The following is a 27,492-nucleotide window of genomic DNA, read 5'->3' as shown; positions in this document are numbered from 1 at the left end:
TTTGAAAATGTCTTTCCACACAGGTAGGTGCTGTCAAATACAGATATATAAATCACACATACGGTCTTTCTCTCAACTACTCAACTCGGCCGTTTCGTTATAGCGCGTACTTTGAAATTTCAAAGAATGTAAAATCCGTTCTTAGCTCGCGGGCCGTACAAAAAGTGGCGGCGGGCCGTAGTTTGCCGACCCCTGGTCTAGAGGGTTACGGTACTGTTTCGGCATTCACGTAAGATACAGGGCCTGCAAGAGTCCTGTGTATCCAGTCTTGAACTTGAACCTTGTACTTCAGAAGGTGTGAAGGGCTGTGTTAAGTACCGCGGCGTTCGCATGTAGCAACCAAGGAAAACTGTGAACTAAGAACACCTTTAGTCTGGTTATTCAGTACTCGGCCGGGATCCGAACCGGATACATCTGGGATGAGAAATTTTTACAGTTTAGAAGAAAAAAAAGGTTTTCTGTTAGCTGGATTACCTGGGCTCGGTTCTCGACAGATGCACGGGTATCTCTCGTCGCCACTGTTTGTGTTCGGAACTGTTCTAGGGCTCATTTAGACCATCAAGTTTGTGTAGAGAGCTTAAGACTGTCGAAGCGTGAAGCTGTCTCTCCCCTCCTCTTTCCGAAAGTATTCAGCGACCTTCGGTTAGGCCTAAATTTGGTATTGTCGGGGGGATTTCATTTCTGTTCATAATGGTCCAGTATACAACAGGTCGACTTGAGGAATTTTCTGGAACCGTTTATTGTACGTACAAAAAGATGTGTGCAGGCCGTGAGATACAGATGATTAAAACAGGCTTACTACAACTTGTATTTGAAACGTTTCTTTAACGTGGTTTGATATAAATATAAAGGTAAAATAATTCAGTTGTGAAGTTCCGTGCCATAGGTCAGGTAGTTAGACGCCAGTTTCGTCCTAGTGACTTCTGGAGACTTTCGTGGTGGACGAGGTGGTACGAGAATAGGTTTCCCCCCCGAATTATTTGATATTTTCTTCTGGTAATTGTCTGGCATTTGCTCCATCTTCATCTAACACCCGCCCCGTGAGGTGTGCTATAGTTCTTATCAAGCAGCACGTATCCTTGGTCCTCAGCTAGGGAGTTTATCGGAGAAAGGTAATTAGGTTTAGTTTCAGTTATATATGCATAATAATGCCTTTAGTATTTATTATCTTTGTCAAAATTATAATTTTGTACCTTATGGAATGTTATTTGTATGTCAGTAGACTGGGATGAACATCACGTTTGATGAGTCATGCAAAGTCGCGACAAACGTGTTTGAAAAGTAATGTTGTTATCTTGTGACTTTCGGGCTCGAATCACAAGATGCCTCATTACATAATCTACTGTCCACAGATCACGAGAAAAACCCTGCTGGGGGAAGTCGTTTCTGGTGCGGTGCGGGGGGAATGTTACTTATCAGCTGGACTAGAGGGCTGCTATAGGTGGGAAGTGTGATACGACAGAGTTTTATGTTACTACACGCAGACTGAAAGAGCCACGGTGGTCTAGCGGTTAGAACGCTGGCCTTGTAATCCTGGGGGTCTCGGGTTCGATTCCCGGCGGTGCCCGAATTTATAACTAGTGTTGGGGAAGGCAGTGGTCTAGGCAACACGGAGTTTTCCTCCGGGGGCTTCCCCGGTTTCTCCGTGGCATCCCAACAATTACTCCATTCACACACAGAAGAAGGCAATGGCAAACCACTTCTGGATCATCTGCCAAGAACGTATATGAACAGGTCCCAGTCCGAGAAAAGGATGGAAGGATCCTGTTCATATGGACCTGTCGTCAGACAGAACACTAAATAATAATAATACACAGACTGAAAACATCAAGCCGTTAAGAGTAGCGTGTAATGAGTGCACCTCTAATGTGTTCTGTGGGTGTTGCGATAATATTCTAGATTAAATCGCTGTGCCACTGTGAGGTAATCTTAAAGCTGTACCCATTAGAACACATGAAAGCCTGTCGTCTGTTGTTCGTTCAGTGGTTGTGGAACGAATGCTTTTAGGATGGGTCGTCACTCACCGCGAAATCTCGCGCATGCGCGTATATCGAATTCCTAGCAGGGATTTTCTCCTGATATGGGGACTGTACATTGCCTACGTGTTTCATTCGCAGGTCCCAATATTTTCCAGGGAACTTGGTTTGAAACTGCTTATTTCCTTCTCTGTTAGAGATCACGTTTTACACCCATATAAAACAGCAGTCAAGATTAAGCAAGGATAGGAGTTAGTGAAACGCAGTTTGCATTGATTTAAGCCATGCAAACACTTTTAGGACAGCCCTTCCGTCTGTGATGGTTCTGTTGTATGTTGCAGTTTGTAACTTCGTGGTGCACGACCGCTGTCTCAAGACTGTGGTCTCTCCCTGCTCCAGCATTGCAGCCAGCCTCATGAAGGTGAGCCCCATGGTTACATTTTTGGCTTGTGATGTAGTCAAGTCCGTCTTTCTGTCTTATAACTTCTGAACCACATGGCTGATTTTCGTGAAATCTGGTATAGATTTAATGCCACTAGAGACCACCCTACAGCGTCGTTTCAGATGTCTACTCTGAGCAGTGCCAACCTGCCGGCCATGCGAACGTCTGAAGTGGGAGCGACATTGGTCGCCCTAAATCTAGGGAACTGAAATCTGAGTTAGTTACATCTTTCAACGATTTTAAGTTGTTCTTTATGAAGTTATCGACTACAAGCGTATGGGGTTGCCCAAGATTCATATTTTGATGTTTGATTGCAACCACTGTTTAAATAGGCATGCGAAGAGTTATATGGAAGTCTTATATATGCAGGGTATATTCCGTCTTTTGTGTATACACCTTTTGGAGACACACTGTATATAACTAGCAGCGTGCCGCAGTGTTACTGCAGCGAGATTCGACAAATGCTTACATTTAATATCGGCCTTTATTCGCTGAAAGCAAATAACTTGCCTGATCGTTCTACATGCATCGTTATATATCATAACTAACTAACTAACTAACTAGGTGGCTTAGGGAACCCGAAGGTTCATCACCGAATTAACCAAAGCCCTCCACCGGACCCTGTCCTGGGCCAGCAAAATCCAGTCTCCTTCGACTCCTATCTCCCATAGATCCCGCTTGAGATTATCCTCCCATCTACGTCTAGGTCTCCCCAGCGGTCTCTTCCCCTCAGGCTTCCCAACCAATACCCAGTGCACACCTTTTGTCCCATCCATGCGCGCTACATGCCCAGCCCATCTCACTCTTCTCGACTTAATCACCCTGACAATACTGCGGTAGGAGTACAGATTTCTAAGTTCATCATTATGCAATTTCCTCCACGCCCCATCATCTTCCCTCCTAGGCCCAAATATTCTCCTCAAACACCTGCAATCTGTGTTCCTCCCTCTGAGCGAGAGACTATGTTTTGCACCCATACAAAACAACAGGCAAAATTATTGTTTTGTATATTTTAATTTTCAGATTCTTAGAAATCAGACGGGAAGACAAAATATTTTGAACTGAGAAGTAGCAAGCATTTCCAGAATTTAATCTCCTCGTAACTTCCTCATGAGTGTCATTTTCATTTGTTATTGTTGTTCCCAGATATTTGAACTGTGTAACCCTTTCAAAGGACTTATTAGCTACCATAAGATAATTTTGCCCGCCTGTCTTCTGATGACGAGATACTAACATGTACTTAGTTAATTATTTATAAACCCAGCATCACTGGGATTCGAATTCAGGGCAAGTTTCGGTTTTGAAAAATTTTCTCTTGCAAACGAACAGATTTGTTCCTGGATCCACGCACACCCGCAACGTGTTCCGATTATGACCTTCACTTTGTACGAAATCGACTTCGGGTTGCCAGCATCGTATCTTAAGGTGAAAGATGCGTTGGGTCATGGTAGGACACGCTGTTTAGGTTTGGCGACTTGAATTATGTTTACGTCGGTTTACTTCAGTATCGTTTACTACAGTTTAGCATCGTTTAGTTCTGTTCAGTTCCTTTAACTCGTTTTAGTTCAGTTCAGAGCAGTTAAGTTACGTTTAATTAACTTTCGTCGTTCATTTGAGTTTCGATTACTTCAGTTTAGTTCCGACTAGTCTAATTTAGTTCGTTTCATTTCCATCTAATTCCGTTTACTTCAGTTTAGTTGTATATTTACATCGAATTAGTGCAGTTAGCTAACTTTAGAACAGTTTATTGTCCTTTAATTCAATTTAGTCTCCTTACTTTAGTTTAGTTTATCTTGGTCGCATTTCCTTCATTTAGGTTCCTTTAGGTAACTTCAGTTCGGTTTAGTTCCGTTTAATACAGTTTAGTTCCGTTTAATACAGTTTAGTTCCGTTTAATACAGTTTAGTTCCGTTTAATACGGTTTAGTTCCGTTTAATACGATTTAGTTCCGTTTAATACAGTTTAGTTCCGTTTAATACGGTTTAGTTCCGTTTAATACAGTTTAGTTCCGTTTAATACAGTTTAGTTCCGTTTAATACGGTTTAGTTCTGTTTCATACGGTTTAGTTCCGTTTAATACAGTTTAGTTCCGTTTAATACGGTTTAGTTCTGTTTCATACGGTTTAGTTCCGTTTAATACAGTTTAGTTCCGTTTAATACGGTTTAGTTCTGTTTCATACGGTTTAGTTCTGTTTAATACAGTTTAGTTCCGTTTAATACGGTTTAGTTCCGTTTAATACGGTTTAGTTCCGTTTAATACGGTTTAGTTCCGTTTAATACAGTTTAGTTCCGTTTAATACGGTTTAGTTCCGTTTAATACGGTTTAGTTCCGTTTAATACGGTTTAGTTCCGTTTCATACGGTTTAGTTCCGTTTAATACGGTTTAGTTCCGTTTCATACAGTTTAGTTCCGTTTAATACGGTTTAGTTCCGTTTAATACGGTTTAGTTCTGTTTAATACAGTTTAGTTCCGTTTAATACGGTTTAGTTCTGTTTCATACGGTTTAGTTCCGTTTAATACGGTTTAGTTCCGTTTAATACAGTTTAGTTCATTTGAAATCCTTCCATGATCCACTGATCCACTCCGACTTTACGCCAGTTGTCTGGGCCCCTTTCCAGACTTCGAATGCGCTGAGAAGCTGACCAGTCCACTATATATTCATTCTGAAGATGGTACCTGCAGTGTTTGTCGAAAGGTTGGATAATCTTCGACATTGGACACGGCTCATCCTGGAATGCGGAAGGACAAGGATATTGTGATGGAAGGGGAGGCCTGCACTTGTTATGCGGGGTATCAAATTTCTCACTCAGTTTAATTGGCTACAATTGAAGGGTCTATTTACCTATCAGACTAAATTAATTCTTACACGAATCGGTCCTTTTACAGACACAGCACTCTGTCAGTGCACGTTAACACGTGTTAGTTTTGGTTAGTTTACAACGGGTAAAGGCCCAACTGAACTTCTGTGCGTATTTGTGAGCCATATGGCAAATTTTGATGATGAATTACAGGGGTTCGCATACCGGTGTCCGTTATAGGCTCTTATGTTTTATAAAATAATAGGCTCTTATGTTTTATAAAATAATAGGCTCTTATGTTTTATAAAATAATAGGCTCTTATGTTTTATAAAATAATAGGCTCTTATGTTTTATAAAATAACAGGCTCTTATGTTTTATAAAATAATAGGCTCTTATGTTTTATAAAATAATAGGCTCTTATGTTTTATAAAATAATAGGCTCTTATGTTTTATAAAATAATAGGCTCTTATGATTCATAAAATAATAGGCTCTTATGATTTATAAAATAATAGGCTCTTATGTTTTATAAAATAATAGGCTCTTATGTTTTATAAAATAATAGGCTCTTATGTTTTATAAAATAATAGGCTCTTATGTTTTATAAAATAATAGGCTCTTATGTTTTATAAAATATTTGCAAGACTATGGCTGTGATATAAATTGTAGCGACGTGTCGTCTGGTAGAAGTTTACCGACGTTTCAGAGGTACTTGATGCCTCTATCGTCAAGGCGATTAACTACGCGGTGCTACAACCCATAAGACGTACATTTTCGTACTCGCCGCCAAATCCCGTTTGCATGAAACTCGCTGTTGTAATGAAACGAATATGAAGTAGGCCTGTGTGTCATCGAATGTGTTATACGTCTTGTAGCTGAAGTCCGCTTGTTTTACAGAGCATTTTATAAAGTCAGAACAGCATACGGACGTCGTCTGCAAGCGAAATGGACCTTGTTAATGTCAGCTGAAGGATGCACTTGCCCGCTGTTCTTGTTAGCGTGCGTTTCTCCCACATTCGCCATTTGGTAAAGGAGGAAGGAAGATAAAATAAGCAGAAAGGAGGATGACAAGAGAGGGAAAAATATATTTTTCACCTACATGCTTCAGTTGTTTGTAAAACATGAAAACTGACGCGTGTTTGAATGGGTGCGTGGGTGTGAAAGCAGCTGTCTGCATCAACCGGCGTGGTCGCTGTAGACTATACCCTGCGAGGTGTGCTTAGCTGCGAGTCCATCGGGCACTGCTCCCCCCCGTGAAACTGTTCCACAAACTTCCGTATCCAGGAATATGAAACAGCGTGGACGCCTTGACCCATTTTGAAGCCTAGACGTTTATTTATAGCGTGGAATGAGTGTGTTTCTGCAACAATTTGTGATTATACGTCATTCGGGGCGGCAAAGTGTACGTTGGACCGTTTAGCAGTCGTTCCTCAGATACGTCATTGAAGTTGACTTCCTGTTTCTTTATTAGGTTATCTAATGACGCTTTTAATCATTAAAGCCCAAAGTAACTGTGTCCCACCTGCTCCAAGTCAGTAAATCTTAATTTTTACTCTGAGTTTCGTAAGATTATTGTTGAAAAGTACAATTATTTCCTTAAACAGCAATAACCAGATGATATTTGTAACGGTGAAGTTTTGTTTTCTTTGCGGTACGGACTGAATTTTTAAGTAATATTTGGACGATCCCGTGTGGTGTTCGCTAAGAAAGGCTTAATGTAATACAACTTTATTTTTACTTATGTACACTAGAGCGCCGATTATTCGGAGCCCAGTTTTCCGTAGAGTGGATTATCCGTGGTTTCAGATTGTCTGTAATTATATTTGCTTTAAGGTGTGCAGTGAATAGCTCGTATTGTCGTCTTTCGGCAAATGTTTACACAGTAGAGAATTATGTTGACCTTTTACAAATCTGTATGCTTATATAAAAAACAGGAAAACAGGCAAAATTTTCGGACTTTCTGATAAAATTACTTTAAGAAAGAATGTTTACTACTTCATGTATGTTTGTATTACATATGAGTATAAGTTCGTAGTTTGTTTACATGGATGATTATAATTGCAATAAAATTTAATTTGCGTTTACAGTGTTTTTTGGTTATCCGGGCCCCGGCTTCCTCAAATTAACACGGATAATCGCAGTTCTGCTGTTCTTACAGAAGACTAACCATATTTATTTTTATATAGTGTTCTGTCTGACGACAGGTCCATATGAACAGGATCCTTCCATCCTTTTCTCGGACTGGGACCTGTTCATATACGTTCTTGGCAGATGATCCAGAAGTGGTTTGCCATTGCCTTCTTCTGTGTGTGAATGGAGTAATTGTTGGGATGCCACGGAGAAACCGGGGAAGCCCCCGGAGGAAAACTCCATGTTGCCTAGACCACGGCCTTGCCCAACACAAGTTATAAATTCGGGCACCGCCGGGAATCGAACCCGAGACCCCAGGATTACAAGGCCAGCGTTCTAACCGCTAAACCACCGTGGAGTCACTCACCATATAGCGTCGAATAAATTGAAAAGAGTAACGTGATTGGAAAGTAGATACTATCCTGGCAAGCGCCTGGAGCTCCTGAGGAAATGCCCTGAAACCCCCCCCCCACACACACACACACAATCCAGCTTTCTTGAGAACAAACGTACGTCGAGATTTCTGGCCAGGACTTCTTGTAAAAAGTGTGTTGAGGAGAAGCAGCATTGTCGGGGCGTGTTGATTCACGGCCTGCCCCTTTGAAATCATTTCCTGATACACAGTTCCACGAGTGTTTAAAAAACAATGTCCTGTACTTCCCGTTTCCTCGGCATTAGTTGTTCCACTTTTGGATATCGAAAAAACGCCCTGCATTTGAGTTTTGCTGTTGTTTACTCTTTAGAAGCGGTTTTTTAAACGTTTAAGTTTCCTTAGTAGTTTTCCTAGTTTGAAGTGGAACTGCGTTCAAACGCAGTTATTTAAAATCTTGTTGTGTTTGTATAGCAGACAACTCTACACGACCGGTCATTTCTCAACGGCGGTTTTAAATTTAAACGTAAATTATTCAGTAGATTGTATTATACTGATTCACTTGGATTGGGATAAGACTCGTGACGAACTCTTTGTGGACACGGCAAAGAACCTCCTGGTTTCGTAAGAGATAGGGAATTTATCTTTAGCGCATTGTTTTCATTAGACCAGTGGTATTCAACCTGGGGTACGCGAAGACTTCTTAGGGGGTACGTGAAATTTAAAAAAAATATATGTTATTTTATGATAAACACTGAATAATCAGGGCCAGATTTAGGGTTAGCCACAGGAGAACCGGACGTAAGGACATTCGATCTGGGAGCGTCATTTTTTTTCTCTCTCTACTTTATGTAAGCCTAATCTGAGCGGCAGAAACAAGCTCAATCATCTCATTAACAGGTCTGAACCACATTAATTAATAATTGATAAAACATTTAAACATTATTTTGCTTTGCTAAAATACCTTTGGTCCTTTATTAATTTCTATATGATAGACAATAATGTATTTGTTGTTTAATAGCTTGATTTTCATTTATCTCATTTAAAACTTTTTATTTAATACATTATTTTTGATGTAATTTATTTAATTTATTTAGGATGTGGGGCGTGATGCTGACCACTTACCCCCATCTAGTGCCGAGATCAAGAAAGAGTAGGAGCTATGCCGCCTCTCCCCCCAAGCGCCTACATGGCGTATAGTGGGACAGCTTTACTTTTATTTTAGATGTAGATTATATAATATGTATAACTTGAATTATACACCAACAACTTTGGGGGTACAAAGTTGAAGAGAAATTATGTCTGAGGGTACGCGAACAAAATACCACTGCATTAGACAGTCGTCAGTGAGATTGCGGTCGGTAAGGGTGCAGGGAATCTGTTGACTGGCTACCCGAATGTCTATTAGCTTTCATGGACTTTGCTCCACGTATGTTATCTGTGGTTGGGTTTACATCTTAAGGTCTGCTAGGTGCAGAGGAACTTGTGTTAACAAACGGTGGACACCTGTAGCCAGTCTGGAAACTGTTTTGATCACATGTCGTGCGACACGACCGTTTTCGTGCAGGAAGGTTAATCCCCGCGTAACAGAAGTACAATGAAATGTGTGTTCGACTGTGATCAGCATATGGCAAAGGCATTCATGTGTGTGTTTGTCTTTTATTTATATCTGTCCTAAAGTAACTGTCAGCTGATGTGACAAGGACAAATATACCTTTTAATACGTGTCTTTTACACACAATTTGGAGGTCTTGTCTGACTGGCTTTCTACTCGCTTGTCTAATCTCGGAAACGATTGAAATGAAATTTTGTATTGGGGTTCTTACCTAATAACTGAGGACAATTTATTATTTTGTCCAATAAAACTATCAGGGTTGCTCTGAATATGATTAGAGCTTTATTAGTGTTGTTAAAATGCATAGTGGACCAAATAATATGATAATATAGTCTCATTAAGATAAAAATTTTTATTTGCTACTTTTAGAAGAATATAAGAACAAATACTGTTATCTGCAGTAGCAGGCGAACAAGGCCAATGAAGTATACAGACACACAATTCAAGTCTTGCTAAACTTTTGAAGCTGAAGCATATGCGAATAATATTTAAGAATTCAGTCCGTACCGGAAAGAAAACACTTAATCATTACAAAAAATCAGCGTCTTGATATGTTTAAGGAAACGGTCGCTGCTTGGGGCTTACAGTGAACGTCAGATGTATCCCGAAGTACAAAAAAAAAGCAGAGTTATTGATTGTTAAAGCAGCTGATGCGTAAGGCTTTAAAGAGTTAAAATGAACGCACGTCGAAGTTTATCAGGCGATACGAATTTTAAGAAATTAGGAAATTTTCTCCAGGAGTAGGTCGGGCGCATCACTTTGTTTATTGCTTCTAGATTTTCAGTTCGTGAATCAAAATGTTCGATGCTGTCTTGTAAGTAACGTAAAATAATGGGGGCTGACGAACGGTTTAAAATTTGATCAGATCAAATCAGCGATTCTTGAATTATGAGATGACAGCGTAATAATCCCATTTGTTTATTTGTGGCGAGATTGGAGTAACCTATTGGAAAGTTTATTGCACGTAAGATTTGTTTCGTTCTTAGGCGATCTTTACTATTTAGCGTAATTGAAGAACACATTATTTTCGTATCTGTGCGACGATGACCTTTTTTTTATTTATTTATTTTATTCAGTGTTCTGTCTGACGACAGGTCCATATGAACAGGATCCTTCCACCCTTTTCTCGGACTGGGACCTGTTCATATACGTTCTTGGCAGATGATCCAGAAGTGGTTTGCCATTGCCTTCTTCTGTGTGTGAATGGAGTAATTGTTGGGATGCCACGGAGGAAAACTCCGTGTTGCCTAGACCACGGCCTTGCCCAACACAAGTTATAAATTCGGGCACCGCCGGGAATCGAACCCGAGACCCCAGGATTACAAGGCCAGCGTTCTAACCGCTAGACCACCGTGGCTGCGACGATAACTATGGTTGATATTCTTACCTTTGATAAACTGTTGTATTTGGTATTCCATTGGTTGCCCCGCTGACGTCATAGCGGTGTAAAGAATGCCTTTGGAATATTAGTGGAGCCCAAAGAGTACACCTTTCAAATCTTGTTCTGTAAATTTATATTCGCGTTATAAATGGTCCGTTCTGTCATCAGGTCATTTATTGGCCACACTTCGTGACCAGGAGAACAACATTTTTTGCTGTTAAATATTTAGCGGTTTGCACTCGCTTAAGTTCGTGGGAAGTGTCCATTATTTACCATTGGACAGACCCAAGTTTAAGTTGGGCTTCGGACTTCAGACAAGTATGTCCTCGTTTTTTTCGGTTCCTGAGGGAAATAATAGAATAATATCTTAAAACAAGCCAAGTCCATCTATTACATCCTCCCTCACGTTTTCGCGACACCTTGGAATTAGAAAGGCTAGATTTTCTGAATAAGTGTCAAAACAGCACATATTAACGTGTGATATGTGCAGCTGAGTGAAAATTATTTGAATTCTATTTTTGAATACACACCCCAGATTTACGGACTATAAACTTATTTCCAGTGTTACAGCGCAAGGCCTTACATGATGAGGGGATTTCGAAAAGAAATTGTTTATTTTATTTTAATTATATTACTTTAAATCTCATAATTGCTGACAAGGAATTACCTGGTTTAAAATTACCACTATTAGTTATTAAGGCTAATAGTTCAATCATTTGTTTTTCACTGCATCTCAGTGATTATGACAAGTTTGGAAAAGTTTAAAATATTGATATTCTTTGTTGTCTTATATATATATTAATTTTTGTTGGGTCTTTGAAGCTTAACATAGCTCAGGGTCTCAGACATCTAAATCGTGCCTCGCATATTTCACATTTCGTGTTTCATTTTTCAGACGAAAATACTAGCGCCATCTCCATTCTTATCCACCAGACTACAGGACAAAATTATTGTATAAAGGTAGCTAATAAAGCCTTTGGTAATGTGGCAGGCCTCAATGCGAATGACTGTAACAGATTAAAAGTGCACACGTGAATTTAAGAGCGGATTAATTTCGGGGATTGGTTGTTATATCCTAGCGAAGGCGACTGGTTGGTTGTGTGGCGAGAAACAGAACTAGCGATCCCACCATTATGTACATTAGGCAGGCGCTGACATCAGCGCTCTCTGGTAGATAACCGCTGGTCTCCGCGTAGTTCAGAATATTTTGTCTTCCCGGCTGCCTTCTAAAAACACACACGCACACAAAACAGAACTACACTTATACCTGTTGTTTTGTGTGGGCGTGAAACTTGGTCCATCAGCTTGAGGGATGAACACAGATTTTGGCTGTTTGAGAACAGGGTGTTTGGTCATGAGAGGGATAAAGTGACAGGAGGGTGAAAAGCTACATAATGAAGAGGTTAATAATGTGTTGTCTACCCTTAACCAAATATTATAACGACGATAAAATCAAAGAAGGTTATGTAGCACGCATGGAGGAGATGAGATATGCATCTCAAACTTTGGTGGGAAAGCATGAAGGGAAAACCTAGTTGTAGATGGAAGGTAATATTAAAATGGAGCTTTCGGAGGTAGGTGAATGTGGATTGAGTTTATTTGTCCAGGAGAGTGACTGGTGGCGGGCTCTTGTGAACACGGTAATGAACATTCGGGTTCCATGGCTGAGCGTACTGTCAGCTTGTCAAGGATTGTGATCCATGGAATTACGTTGTTGGTTAATCTCCATTCTGATTTTTTCCATTTTCATGAGAGAAGAACAAACCAGAAATCAATTACGTGTTTTTCCAAATGTCTGTTACCATACAAAACTGTGTTCATTGACGTGTTATTACTGTGGGATTGCGGAAAGTGGTAGCCGTATCGTATCTCGGCTGTCATAAGTGATGTTTTCTGCGGTTTTCATAATCTTTTAGGACATATAGCGATAGGTCACAGTTGTTTCCTTCAGAGTCCTTACGCTCTCATTTTTCATGGCCATTCCATCTCTTCTGACGCTGTATGAAGCAGTCAATAATCAACGCAATCCTGCAAACCACAAAATGCACAGTGGGCAGATGTTGAAATTGCTGGAAGTGACTGGGGAAAGCTGGATGCGATGGCGGACAGAGTGAGTGACTGACCGTGTGGATGCAACAGGAGCGACACCCCCCCCCCCCTCTCTCTCTCTTTGTCCCATCGATCCAAAAGCTGTTGCCATAGGGACGGGATACTGCAGTATCGTACGACCCAGAGAGAGGACTGACTGCTCGCTCCTTCTTCCGGCATGATTCCATATGAAATACAGGCTTATCCGTTAACTGTCTAATTAACTAAGGAAGTGCCTGCTAATACAGCCCGAAGGTTCAGCACCTCTTGTAGGGAAGCGGATGTGATAGTGAGCCAGTTAAAACCGGTTCATGTCCTCATATTGTTAAACTGAGTTAACTTCATATCTCCCTATTGCCCAACCTGTAAGTTTCCATAAGAATTCGATATTTATTTATTGTTTTCCCTTACACAAGCAGCGACAAGCCTAACATAACGTTTTTATCCTAACAGTTGGTATTATCCATGTCATAAGTATTTATGTAATATTAATTAAGCCTCACAGTTTGACCACCTGACTGTCTTGTGGTCCAACGTTCGTTATTAGTAGGGTTCGGATGTTCATGACCTACAAACCGAGAAATATTCATGCCAATATGCCCCAAAAATTGCGAAATGTAACCCAAAAAAGGCAAAATATGACCTAATTTGTTATGAAAAAATATTCGCTAAAATTTAAAAAAAAAGTTTTGTATTTCAATAATGTTATTTATTTACATATGCATGTGCAACTATTACATTACTTGATTTCCTAGTTTTAATCAAAAACTTCAGTGTCTTTTAAGTTGTAAATGCCTCATTTTGGATCAGCATCAGATGTTGAGAATTCGTGCTCCTATAAAAATATGATAAATTTTAGGAAAGAGCCTTTTATGCATTTAAGATTCATTAATTACAAATAAATGAATAAACAAAATTCAAAATATTGCGTACCGTTTTTCGTTTTCCTTTCTTGGCAGCATTACAATGTATAACGATGTGCATTTTCAAGGTCTCAAATGAAAATCGCACAATAACAAAATGTGGATGTACTCTTTAATCTAGTTGTAAATGACGATTGTGGCTTTATTTTTTGCTACAGTTCAGTTTATTTCTTGCCCTCTTGAATATCTGTTCTGTATTCATTCGTCTCATGCTGCCTATCAATAATTTCTAGCTTTCTCAACTTGACTTCTCTTCTCCTGGCATATCTTTGTCTTCAGGTTTATGGAAAGTAATAATATGCCTAGCCATCAAGTGCTCATTGTGAACAATTTGTGTTTTAGAATCCCGTGGCACATTGCTGGTCTGAGCAGACACACCAAAAGCGCAAGTTCTGTAATGTTTGCCGCAAAAGACTGGACGACAGTTTATCCATCCACTGTGAAGGTAAGTGTTTTATATATATAGCGACCTTCCATCTGGTTTACTATGTTCGTTTGTTTGCCCCTGATGTGTTCCTGTACCAAGGAATACATTGTGCTCTTCTCGTGTTGTGTTTGTGTGTTAATGATAAATCAAATGGAAAGAAATTTATGAAAATATGGAGATAGTGAAGCAATTTTAACATTTTTACAGAGGCGTCTCATTCAGGTACTATAATATTTGAATAATTTCTTGTTTTTCCTGGGAATTGTCAATTTTTCATAATGCAAAATAATGTGCCAATGTCCTTGTGCCTGACTTTTGTTCGAGAAAGTACTTTAAGATGCAATCAAGGAAGTTATAGTTTCAGCGTGAAGGCACATATACATTGTTGCAAAATATGATTAGCTCATTGTCATACCACATGATTTTTCCTGCTCAAAATATTTTGTGTTCATAATTAATTCTAAGGTTAAAAATGGAAAATTATCACAAAACTTCTTTTTAGGTATATTGCCCATTGAGTGAACACATTTTGTGCAGTTTGTGCCAGTACTTAGGATCCTGTTAGTGACCTGTGCATTTTTTTTTCATTTGTGCCCTTACATGTGCACGTGTACATATATGTGTGTGTGCGTGTGTGCACATGAACATCTGTCCTCTGATTCAGTTTTGGACTTCAGTATTACAGATATTTATTGACTGATTTTTGCAAAACTTGGTACAAGTGCATTACCGTTGGAGACCACCTTGTCATCTTGATACTTTTTAATCCTCAGTCTTCATCAGGACCAACATATCATTAACTTCATTAGAGAAACATGTATATGTAAGAAATCTGATAATAGGTAAAATGTTTTTAACACTTCAGTTAGGGTAAGGACATGCAAATATTTTTTTTCTTCTAATTTTGAGGTTTTTCAAGTTTTTGTTGTTTGCGTAATGCTGTGTTTGCTGATGAGGTGGGAACAGCCTTTAAGAGTAGGATCTTGATATTTTGTGTTACGTATCAGATTTTATTAAAGTAACAGAATGTAAGAGCATGGCGTCAATGTGAAATAAATGAATCTGCTGGAAGATAAGTTGTACTTAATTCAAGAAAGCCTTATTCTTCAGAACCAAGAAATAAACTACATTAATGATGAGAGCTTTAATACTTACTTTAAGTGTGCTTTAGTTTCTATAGTCGCCCTCTTACAAGTTATGAACTCATTGACTCTTATCTTTCCAGTTTGCGAATACTATGTGCATACAGAATGCCAGGATTTTGCAGTAGCGGAATGCAAGGAAAATGCAACATACCTGCCAGACAAGGAACTATCATCAGTGCATCACCAGCACCACTGGCGTGAAGGAAACCTTCCGAGCAATTCTAAATGCGCGGTGTGTAAGAAGACGTGCTGGTCGGCAGAATGCCTGGCAGGATTTCGTTGCGAGTGGTGTGGCATGACGGTAAGCATTGTTACTTGCATTCGTATATTATGGGCTAATGATTTTCATGCCAGAATTGGCTGTAGCTGCATTCATGAACAAATCAGTTAGTCAAGAACAAAATTTTACCGTAGCCTCACGCATAAACAAAAAATGCACCATTGCCAAATCATGTATGAAAAATGTTTTATGATTGCTTGTACAGGCAAAGAAAATTATCTCTTACCCATTAAATTTTAAATAATATTTTTTATGTGAATATTCCACAATACGTAAATAGCTTCAGCAATTGAATATATAAATATGTTTATTATATTAAGTTATTTAGGTAATGCCAAAAAGAATACAAGAATTGTAAAGTAACTTGATAACATTTTAAAAATGGTAATCTCTTCCTGACTTGTTTTCCCTGAGCAAGGACCTGTGAAACATTGGTTAACTTCTTTCAGACTGCGTGGTGCTACAACCCAGAAGACAGCCATTTCCATTGCTCGTTATTAAATAGACGATAGTCGAAGGCTGTGCGCACATGAAAGTAGTAGTTCTAGGCAAGACAATTTAGGTCTGAGCTCTTTGGCCCTATGGGTTGAGGTACAGGGAGAGAAGAGGTGGAATAGAGAAACGTGATAGAGCCGATCAGGAGGCCACTGCTTAACTGGTCTACAAAACTAATATCTACCCTGAAAATATGACTCTACAGTGAGATGCCATTGACTAATAGCCTGTGCTCTGTGATGTGGACAGGATCTGCCCTCAGCAAATTATGTTCCTGTTTAGTAATACTGACAAATACTAAAGGAAATCAGCATGTAGACTTTGTGAGTGTGGCAAGGGCAAAACTTGGTCATTACTTTCGTCTTGAATAGTGGATATATTTCCTTCTGTTTTCCACCACCCACATCATAGTTTCAGCATTTCTTCCAGGGTACAGGGCTTGGTTCCAGGCGGTATTTTGATAATAGTTGTTGTTTTCTAACCTTCCTGCTTCTAGTACTACTCTTGCTGCATCTGCTACAACTGTTACCTCTACCATGGTCACTACTATTATCGCCAAGATCATCTGTAGGTGATTTCTAAGGTGCCTAGAAAGGTCTGAAGTAACATTTTTCACTTGAGCACTATACTTAGATATAAAAATGGTAACAATCTAACTTGCATCCAAAAGGCACCCAATTCAAATTGCAGCATACTTCCAAGACTAATTTGTTTAAATAAGCCAGGATTGATTCCTGATTTCTCCCATGTTCTTCTCAATTTATGTCATATAATTTGTCTTATACTACACATCTTCAACAAATAATACAGTGTCACATCTGAGGAATCCATTACCCTGCGCTAAATTCATGTCTTATTTTCAGTTAACTGTTCCTGAAACACCTGAAGAGACCACTTGAAAGACAGGATAATACTGAAACAGGTCACTAGGAAGTGTAGTTGGAGGGCATGATTGGATTTATTTGTGTCAGGATAGGGACCAGTGGCAGATTGTGTGAACACAGTAATGAAAATTTACTTTACATGAAAGGCAGGAAGTTTCTTGATTAGTTGAGTAACTGTTAGTTTCTCAAGGACTTTACTTGATGGAGTTATTTAATAATACTAAACACAATTATTGTTAACCTGCATGTCACTGAATTCAGATTGTAATTGCAAGACTTCTATGTACAGCCTAGCTTTTGGGTCATTATATATATTCATCATAGGCAGAGGAAGAGTTGAAATTGTCTCTGAACACCATACCATGAAGTCATGTACTCTGTGTAAAGTTGAAGATCTGTTTATTCTTAGCCTTAGCTTTAGATGGAGGTAAGTGATCAGCTTCATTGACCCTTCGGCTGCTTTACCACTGATACCCACTGAAAGAAGGTTGATTGGGCCAAGAATTGTTCCGGACTTACTTTGTGGGTTAGCGATGGTTATATTTGTCATTTTTCACCAAAAAAATGCTGTCTTTCCCATCTTTCTTGTCTTCCAGTTTTTGCTTTTCAAGAAGATTCATCACCAAAACTCTCTGTGCATTTCTTGCTTGTTCCACCCTAAATATGTGTAGGTCCACCATGACATTTGTTTCAACACACTAAGAATACATTACATGTGGGATAGTACTTTGAATTAGTTCATGATTGTTTCATTTCCAATTCATTATTCATTGATTATCATGTCCTGCTGGTCAGAGCTATAGTGAGTGTCTTTAAATCAACTGTAAATAAAAAAATCTGAGCTACTAGATCACATCATGGCAAGAGGAACAGGAACTGCTTAACTCATCATTGTTGGTTCACTGACAGGAAATGGTTGAATGTCCATATTTGTTTTTCCTTTCACATGTATCTTGTTGTCCAGAATTGTTCTGCCAAAGGTTTTTCAGTCTAGTGTGACAAATTTGAGAGAGAGCAGAGAGACAGGGTTTCATCCTGTTGCAGTCCCATGCAGTGTGCCACAAGCAGATCACTGGAGAGTGTACATTCGGAAACCTGGAGCCTATCTACCTGCCCCCCCATGCTGTCAGCATACCTCGCACTGAGGTTCCCATGGAGGCCATCATTGGGGTGCAGGTTCGTCGCAGAGAGACCATGTCCCGTGAGTATTCATGCCGTAAGTGTTGCTTTGAACTAACGTTTAGATGGCGTAAGGAAGAGGCATCATGTGAGATTTGAGGTTCTCACAGCAGTCAAGATGTCGCTGTTGGGATTCTGGGTTGTAATGTTTTGTGGACCTTTAAAGATACCAGTGTTTCTGAGGAAAATTGGTATCTACCTGCAAGTCCACACGGTGTTACAACACAGAATGCCATTATTGAGATAATGTTAATAACTACATAATCGTGGTGACCACAGTTGATCTTTGGACAGTGAGAGTCCACTTTTCATATTTATGTTGCTTTCTGCAGCACATGTTTTATGCTGAACATCACGGCCAAGTGGTTAGCACTCCTGCTTCATATTCAACTGGTTCCAGATTCAAATCTTGGCCCTTAGATCAGCTATCCTGACTGAGGTATTTTGTGGTTTTCCTCAGTCCCTAAAGGCAAATTCCAGGATAGTACCTTGAATTAGACAAACACTTCTTCTCTCCACATCCTATTATTATTCATTATTGTCCTAACACTTAATACGATATAGTCTAAGCTAGTGACAGCATCAATTAATAAATTGCTAATAAAATAAAATCACATGTCCTTTATATGCATATTGTATCAAGTGCTCAGTGTTGTTAACTGACAAGTGTTTTGCTGCAGGTTATGCAATAACTGCCAGGATGTTTCATGAAAACTAAGTAGCATTTTTTTTGTGCCAAAGATAAGATGTTTCAATATTAACAGAAATATTTTGCATGGTTGTGAATTATGTGTAATAGAAAACTAACCTCTTAGTAGTAAGACTGAAAATTGAGTTTATAGCAGAACCTTTCTCATTTGCTCAATCATTTTACTAGTGATGGAAAGGTTAAGAGAATTTTATTATTTACATAACAAATTAATATCAAAATATGGCAATTCCTTCTCTCAAGAATCAAAATTGTGTGCTGACAGCATTCTAAAATTCTTAATTTGTAAATCACGCCACTTAAGGAGTGTTATAATGGAGATGATTATGAATGTTATTAAATTTAAATCATGTTTGAAACAAGTTATTAATTCCTTTCTGATTTGTTTAGACTCATCACTGTGCTCGCCACTATACTGTTATTGGTTGCCAATTCTGTGCTTTGATGCACTTTCATTGCAAATAAAAACATAAGCTCATCTGATCAACTTTGTATGAAACAGCAATTACAGCTGCCGAGATTAAATCTAGAACAGAAGTATTAGAGTACCAAGTCATTATTGTGGCTTTTGTGCATGCTTTGTTCGTCATGAGTTCACTCCAGAACCTGCACTGCATTGCTGTCTGTCTCACAGTTGTGCCATGCTTGTTAGTCTTTTGTCACTTTGTTTGTTAGGGCTTCAGCTGTGATGTATGTGTATATACTGTATTCATACCTAAATTCCAAAATTGTATACTTCTACATTTGCATGATCTGTTTATTACTTAACGTAAGATAAGTTCAGTATGTAAGTCATGATACTGTGATACTCGGTTATTGCCAGGCACTTGTAAACACATTGCATGATTGTATTTAGTTTTGTTATCCCTTGAGAACAAAAATGTGCAGCTACAGTAATGTCGTGCTTATCATAATAATGGTTTTTGAAGACACTTTTCAGCTGGAAGAAAAGATTATTTAACTCCTGACTGCTTAGTTTGGAGCAGTGATGGCATTTTGTTGGTGTACAAAAAAAATTGATGAAGTTAAGAAAACACTTCAGGATATTCCATGGTAATTAATTGTGTTTTTCTTTGCTTGAGTATATTTTTGTTAGTTACAATGTGAGAGTTAGATTTTGAGAGGAAATATATACAGAATTGTGTAAAAAATTACCATGCCACATGAAGAACATTGAGATAGGCAAGATATGGAACAACATGGGTCATGCAAAACCAACAGAGGTCTTTTGGGCTAAAATCTATATTTTTAGCATCCCTGTCATTTTAACAAGTACAGAAGCATTTGCCTTTATCACGCTGCATTGTAGGGCCTTAAATGACTGGGATTTATAGATTTTAATATTTTGTATTTCTAGTATATGCGTTTATTACATCACCTCACAAATTTTAAATAATTAATCGGCTGTCTTGACCACACCAGAATGTTGACTGTTGTTATGTTACACTCTTCTAAAAAAGTTACTTTAACAAGTGACATATCACAAAACAAACTTTTAAGATTGATGGCTATAATGTTGTTTCTCTTACAAGTTCATGCATCCAACAGTTGATTCTACTGATAACAGAGTATTAACAGTACCAAGATTGGCATAATATTTGTATAAGGTTTTGTGAAAATCATTGAATCAGTGAGTATAACATAAAGGTAAGTACAAAATTAAAGGCAATTTTAACAAAAAATAATCACACAGTATTTGGACATACATTATTTTCCTGTGTGATTTCTCTGCTTTTATTTGAATTTTAACAGTCTACAATTTTTCTGATTGCACTGGCATAAAATGTTTTTTGGGCCATAAGCCTTTCTTGCACCAGTTCTTTCAATAATGTATTCTCGTTTCAGATGTAATTTTGATTGTCCCAGATATGCTGATTGATCTGCCCCTTAATCTTAATACATATTACAGTCACCTGCCTGAAACATGCTTCATCTACAACATTTGTACACACTCCTTTGAATCTCTCCACCCATTTGTAAACTGTCCTCTTGCTTATACTGTTATTATGCATTCTTTGCATGAAGTGCATAGGGAGAACACATTATGGGCTGGTCATGTCTGTCTATCTGTTTAGTCAATACAACTCACTGCATTCAGATAAAATTTTATGTGGAGAATAGTACTTTTGAATATCCTTCAAGTGATGATAAGAATTTGACGGATGATGAAATTCGTGAGGTGAACATTGAGGTGCGGCATTGTAGCAGCCGAAACAGGGAGCAGATTTAATACCTCTAAATGCACGCTTGAAAGAATGCATGAGGATGTTACATGTATTCTGGTACAAAATACACTTACCGAGCTTGTTGCTATAAAGTTTATTAATTTTCACACACTTTGACTACAGATGTCAGATTATAGATTATCATTCTCTGCTTCATCCTATCAACAGATAAACCATCTTAAAATGTTGTACTTTGTTACTGTTTAAAAGACTATTAAAACCTACCTTTACTTTTTGACTTCCCCCTTATTTACATGTGTAATCAAATCAGGGGACAGACAGACAAATGTGAACATGCACACAGCTTCCTGATAAAATTCGAGAAGTGGGCCTATTAAAATATTTTACTGATGTTAAAAGCATTTTAAGTTTTTACAATGACTGCGGCATTGTTAGGCATCTTTACTGAGTGAAGTGAATGACATGACAAATGGTGAAGGCTTACACATATATCTATGACCTAGTAGCAATGAATATATTCTGATTACATTTTATGTTATCATAATGCAGCCTCTTTGGGTAGTTGGTGTTTACCAGATCAAGAACAAAAGTTATACTGAAGTAATATAGAATCGTATAAAGCTGTATTCTGCACACTTAACACAAGATGAATTATTTTTTGTGAAATGTTACTAATGTGATAATAGGTTATAATATCTCAGTCAATAAAGGGTCTGGCTAGAAGCTGGATGCCCAGGGTTCAAATCCTGACAAGATTATGACATTTTTCTTCACTATGTCCAGAAAGGCAGTGGTTGCAGGGATTCTTTCACTTGAGATAAAGTGACTGAAGCTTAAAGCTGTCTTCTCAGCTCAATGTAGTGTTAAGGTTAAGGACAGTTGGAACTTTAATTGGAAAGTGTGAAATGTTATTTGGCACAAGGAAATGTTAACCTAATAAATATGAACATTAGAGGAAACAAGTTAGAAACTGTATGCATATTGGAAGGATTCTGGTTTGTTGCCTGTAGTTGACCGTAAAATGTTTCCAGTGATATCATACTTGGCTAGGGTCAGTGGTCTTTGTATGTGGGAAGTGTCTTGCTGAATGATGAAGTTATCAGAGAATTCACCATCTTAGTTATAAATCTGGCTTTGGATTCCCTCATTTAGTTGCATGGAGAGCTGTAGATTCCTGATCCAGACACTTCTGCACAAAACACACTTGGCCTCCAGGTAAAGTGCCTAATATTATCATAAAATTTTAACTAAAAGTGGAATGTGATGGCAGATTTTAGAAGAACTTGTATAACATTTGAAAATACATTAATCAGTTCTTGAGTTGTTACATTTGGACATAGGAGACAGACAGCTATGGCAAAGCTAATAGGAACAGTTTTGCACCTGTTATATGCAGACATTCCTGTGACTGTTGTACAGATTCTGCAACCTGCACCTCTCCCCTTTTGTCCATAGAGGCAGTTCTTGTTCTTACTAATAGTTACATTATTGGAGAGAGTTCATAAAGCAGAATTTTGTGGAGTGAGTCACTATTTTCCATAGGCACAGTGTTATAATTGGGGGTTACATTCCTAATGACGAAAAGAAAAAAAGAAAAATAATTGTATTGCCTGAAACAAAACATATACAAGCAATGGAAACACATAAGATTATTCATATGCTATGAAAATTATTACAAAGACAGCTAAAATCTTTAACAAGATATATACCAAAGCAGAAGTTAAGGTGAAATGTCTCACTGACTTTTGTTCTTCCCCTAGTATCACTGACTGACTGGGTAACATTGCATCCTTTGCATTTTCATTGGCACGTGTTCAGTTTTGTTCAGAGGATTTCAGATGAGTGAGTTTGCATTTAGCTGACGAGCCACGCGTAGTATGTTTGCTGTAGAATTTTATAGTGCGTATCTTTGTAAAGTGAGAACTGACTGTAGTCAGGAATGGATAGAGTAAAGATTAGGGCAATCCAAAAGTGACTAATTGTATAGTTCTAAAATTAAATGTAGATGATGAAGGTGGCATCATAAAGTATATATTTATTTTTGTATCATGCCTAACAGCTGTCAAGTTATATGTAATGCAATATGTATCAATTTTTTCTCAGAACAACCAGAGCAGGAGCTTAGACAGTAGTTTTCTTGGTGCTCATTTAATAGATGCTGTTATTTTACTAGGATTTTTATCAAAATTCTAAGTTAGTGAGCTTTCTATAAGTATTATGTAACACATAACAAGTATGTTTTATGGGTAAGTGCAAAATTTATTATAACCTCTATCTCAGACATACATATATCCAAAGATAGGGAATCTAAACATGAGTTAAAGGGAATGCAGTTTACATATTATAATGCTCGTAGAATATTGATGCATTGTGTACCAACTCAAAATGGCTTTACAAAATTTAGTCTACATATACTCGATCAAATTTGATTAAAATTGGTCCCATAACTTGGGAACTCTTATTTGTCAATGATTGTGGGACATGAAGAAACTAATGGGTGAATTTTTATAGATTCTTGTACTGTGCCTAAAACAATGAGTTTTGCTGAAGTTTTACAGAAAGTTAATTCCATAACACAGGCCTTGTCATATATCTACCTCTGCTTTTGTTCAGTATAGTCTACCATTTGCCTAACATCTTAATTTATTTACATACAACACTGAATGGTGCTGTTCAGTTGTTAGCACTCCAGCTTTGTATTTGTGAGGTCCCAGGTTCAAATTTTAGCTTGGAGGCTGGGTATCCTGAGATATTTTGTAGTTTTCCTCAGGCCTTCTAAACAAATAACATACTGGTTCTCTAAATTAATCCATGACTACTTCATTAAACATCTTTTGAATTTATTAGTTGCTGACTGTGTTGTAAGTTGATACTGTACACAGTGATTGTTAATTCCATTCAGTAAATAAAGAATTATGTTTTACTCCTAAAATCAAGTAAAAAGTTCCTGTAAATGTAAGGGCGTAATCACTTTGTTAGCAATATATGGCAACGTTGCGCAGTGATGAGACATCAGCTTACAATAATGTTTGGATGAGAATAATTAGTGATCTTATAGGACCTTTCTAGCTACCCCATGACTCTCAGGGGCCTCCTATTTAAATTTTTCAATTGAATAACTATGTCAGCTACAGGAAGATGTAAGAAACTATTCAGTTTAGGCATGGTGGCTCTCATGCTAATTTTACCTGTAACATAAAGCAGTTTTTGGACTCTCACAACTCAGATTAGTGGATTAGATAAAACGGAACTATTTTGTGGCTTCTGTGATCACCTGATCACACACCTGATGACTTTTACCTGTTGGGCCATCGGTAGGGCATAGTTTACTTGTGAAGAGTCAACATACAGGATTATTGTTGGCATTTGATTGAAGTCGCTGCTACATCATTATGACATCTACCTGCAATTTTTCAGCATACCAGGAATTCTTGCCATCACATGTCCGAGATATGCATTGAGACTAGTGAAAAACATTTTCAGCAATTTTTGCAAACATTAAGATGTTGAAATCTAATAAACAAATTCACTCCTAAAATACGTTACTTGTCTCATTTGATTTTCTAATGCTTCCTGTTCTCACTAACAAAATGGTTCATACTGTATTTTTGTAGGCTTAATGTTAGGAATAGAACATGACTCTTTTGCATGTAATTAGGAATCTAAGAATTGCTCTGTACAATCTTTGTAATTGAAAGAAAAATTAATCAAATGAAGTACAACTAAATAAAATTATTTAATGAAACTTTCTTACAGTTTCTTTATCAACTGCACAGGTTAGATAACATTTATTGGCAGAATTGACTGAGTAATGAACTGGGGAAGATGTATGTATAGTTAGTGATTACAGCCTATTTTAAGGTAATACATTTCTGTTTGTGAGCTGTGAATTATTTATTTATGAACTGAGGTAACCCAGAAGAATCTCATCTGGGATAGTAGTTTTATGAGCCATGATTTGAACTTGGGAACTTCTGAGTATGAAGAAGGTGTACTTACTACTGTAGTGCAATGTGTGTGTTAGACAGTTGTGTTATATACTTCATCAATTTTCTCATGTAAATCAACAGTGAAATGTATTTAGACAAATTTTGATAAATGTAGAACTTACCTTTTTCCAAACCAAGGAATGTTGGTCTGTTTGCTGTTGTTTCCTGCATTTAGGTTTCCCTTGGCTACTATAGTTTAACTTTTGCAGAATTTTGCCATTTTGCAGGCTGCGATGATAGTGGGAGCCGAGTTTCAGCTGTCATGAAGCGACTGTCTCTTGTTTTGCCTCGCAGCTGCAAGGGCAATTGCCACACCTCACCTCCTTACATGAGAGGTACATGACTCCCCATTGCATTGCGCTGGGCTACCGTTGCATTGTCATCCAAAGAGGACGTGCTGCATGAATGTGGTGTCACCCACAGCATAATCAAAATCACATAAATCTTGCCACTTTAAAGAAATATCATTCATGTCGCCTTACCTTTGTTTCATGCAGTGGAAAGAACTGTTGTGTCTCAAGGCAAACATTTAAAAGCACGGTTTTGATTGTGGTGAACTGCATTAATGATAGTTAAACTGTTTGCAAGAAGGAACCACAAACGATGTCATACAGTATTCGTGTAAAATATTTTTCAGAGCTATAGTCACAACAAAGTATTATGCAGTATTGAAGTAGAGTATATACATTCTTAACATAATATATATTTTAAAACAGGATCCACCAAAGTATCTCATAATAGTAATAAATTATTTTGAAAAAGGAATCACAAATATACTCTTTGATATTAAAATAAAATGTGTTATACATATTTCCAAAAATTAACCACAAAAATGTCATGCAGTTTTAATATCAAATTGTTTGCAGAAATGGAATCACAATAATCTCATGCAGTGTGAATATAAAATGTATGCAGTATAATTATAAAACATGTTTCCAAAAATAATATTCAAAAGTTTCTATAAATATCACTATAAAATGTGTTTAATATTTAATATAAAAGATGTTTCTAAAGAAAAAGAAGTGCTTTTCAGTATTAATGTTACTGTGGTAATTAAAGTTACAAAAATTATATTCTTTTACCTTGGCTGCTGCATTTTGGGTTCGAATCCCACTAGGGCCCAGATATTGTTTGATTTCCTCAGCTCTCATATCATCCCTGTCTTGTACATCCTGCAGCTCTGTTGAGTTATTTTGCACAAGGTCTGTGATGTATATAAGCAATTGGACATGAATGACTGTAGTACAATCCTGATGTTGCTTTGCCTCATGCCTGTACTTCTCTCACAACATTTCACCTTTTGATTTGCTTAATTTTTTCTAACATGAAAATAGTTCAAACTGTGTGTTCAATGTGGTAGCAATGTGTTTTATTCTGCCCATTCAGTACATTTTACTAAAGTTATATCAAAACATTTTTGGAACAGGATAAATATTTATATCAGTATATTTTTTAAAAAAATTATTTGATTCATTGTGGAAAAATGTTGCTAGAATTCAGAACCAAAACAGAAGGACATAACGAAAACTTTTCTTTTTGCCATCAGACAGAAATAAATAGTAATAAGTAAATTTTAGGGAGTTGATGTTTTCTGAAAAATACAAATTTGTAAATTACTTGTATATGTTGTATTTATTTTCTATTTACGTTCTACTTTTTCTTGTGGCAGAAATGAAAATATTGCTCTGTGGACAGAGATATGAACATTTGTACAAATGGGAATAAATTGTCTGTGTGTTATGATGTAATGATAAATGCTTAATATCCCTTTGCACAAATATGTGCTCAGAGTCTGAAAGCGGTATGGTATGTATGTGTAGGAATATAAATAATATTGAATTTTTCAACCTACCTACACGATACACCTAATATAATACCTAATAAAGCTACGAGTCAGGTAATAAATGTTGGCTTTTTATTTTCTCCTTTATACAAGATTGGTTGCATTCTAGCAGACTACAGGTTTAGTAAAGTATATATGTAAATGTTTCATTATGGAACGATCTTAATTTGATCAAGTCTCGGTAGCAACAGTGGGTATAATGTGCAGTTGAAGTAACTTTTCTCCCGTCATTCATGATAAATGATTTACTTCAAATGGTAATGGACTTTGTTTTTGTTAGAGACATGCCTTAAGCTGTGATCATAATAAAATATGTTTTTTTCTATCCTGGCTGCAGACTTGTTTTCAAAGTGATTTTCTTTTGTGGTTTTTCAGATTGTATTCTATTATAGAACTGTTACTACTTAATTTTACTTTCCTTTCCATTTCACAGAATTTTCTCATTATCATTTGAACCTATGAAGTATAAACCATCAGTAAATAACCTACAGATCAGTGAGATAAAATTCGTGGCATTCATTGACATCACATTTCAGGAAACCTGTTGTTCCTTTTTGGCATTTTCTATTTCTGTTATGCAATGTCACTTTATCTTCTTTTATCTGCTTAACTGAAATCCCTGAATGCTGTTCA

The 27,492-nt window shown here is 37.5% G+C and overlaps 1 protein-coding gene across 6 annotated transcripts in view; it reads left to right on the top strand.

Moving 5' to 3' along the window:
* Positions 1-27,492, top strand: part of LOC110828800 (diacylglycerol kinase theta) — an 82,776-nt gene that overhangs the window by 30,715 nt on the left and 24,569 nt on the right. For 2 of the 6 annotated variants that reach the window (XM_087347704.1, XM_022061831.2), the window contains exons 2-6: positions 2,318-2,397; positions 14,065-14,167; positions 15,375-15,595; positions 17,998-18,169; positions 25,244-25,351. In XM_087347704.1, coding sequence (XP_087203830.1) covers positions 2,318-2,397; positions 14,065-14,167; positions 15,375-15,595; positions 17,998-18,169; positions 25,244-25,351 — 684 coding nt within the window. The remainder of the gene's footprint in view (positions 1-2,317; positions 2,398-14,064; positions 14,168-15,374; positions 15,596-17,997; positions 18,170-25,243; positions 25,352-27,492) is intronic. The other 4 variants (XM_087347706.1, XM_087347708.1, XM_087347705.1 and 1 more) reach the window with 3 other exon arrangements.

Source organism: Zootermopsis nevadensis, unplaced genomic scaffold (genome assembly GCF_977971745.1).
Source record: "Zootermopsis nevadensis isolate Lab colony 2312 unplaced genomic scaffold, Znev_1.0 Znev_ptg000012l, whole genome shotgun sequence".
NCBI classification, from domain to species: domain Eukaryota; kingdom Metazoa; phylum Arthropoda; class Insecta; order Blattodea; family Termopsidae; genus Zootermopsis; species Zootermopsis nevadensis.
Note: the sequence above shows the minus strand (reverse complement) of the source record. Positions and strands in the feature narration are given on the sequence as shown.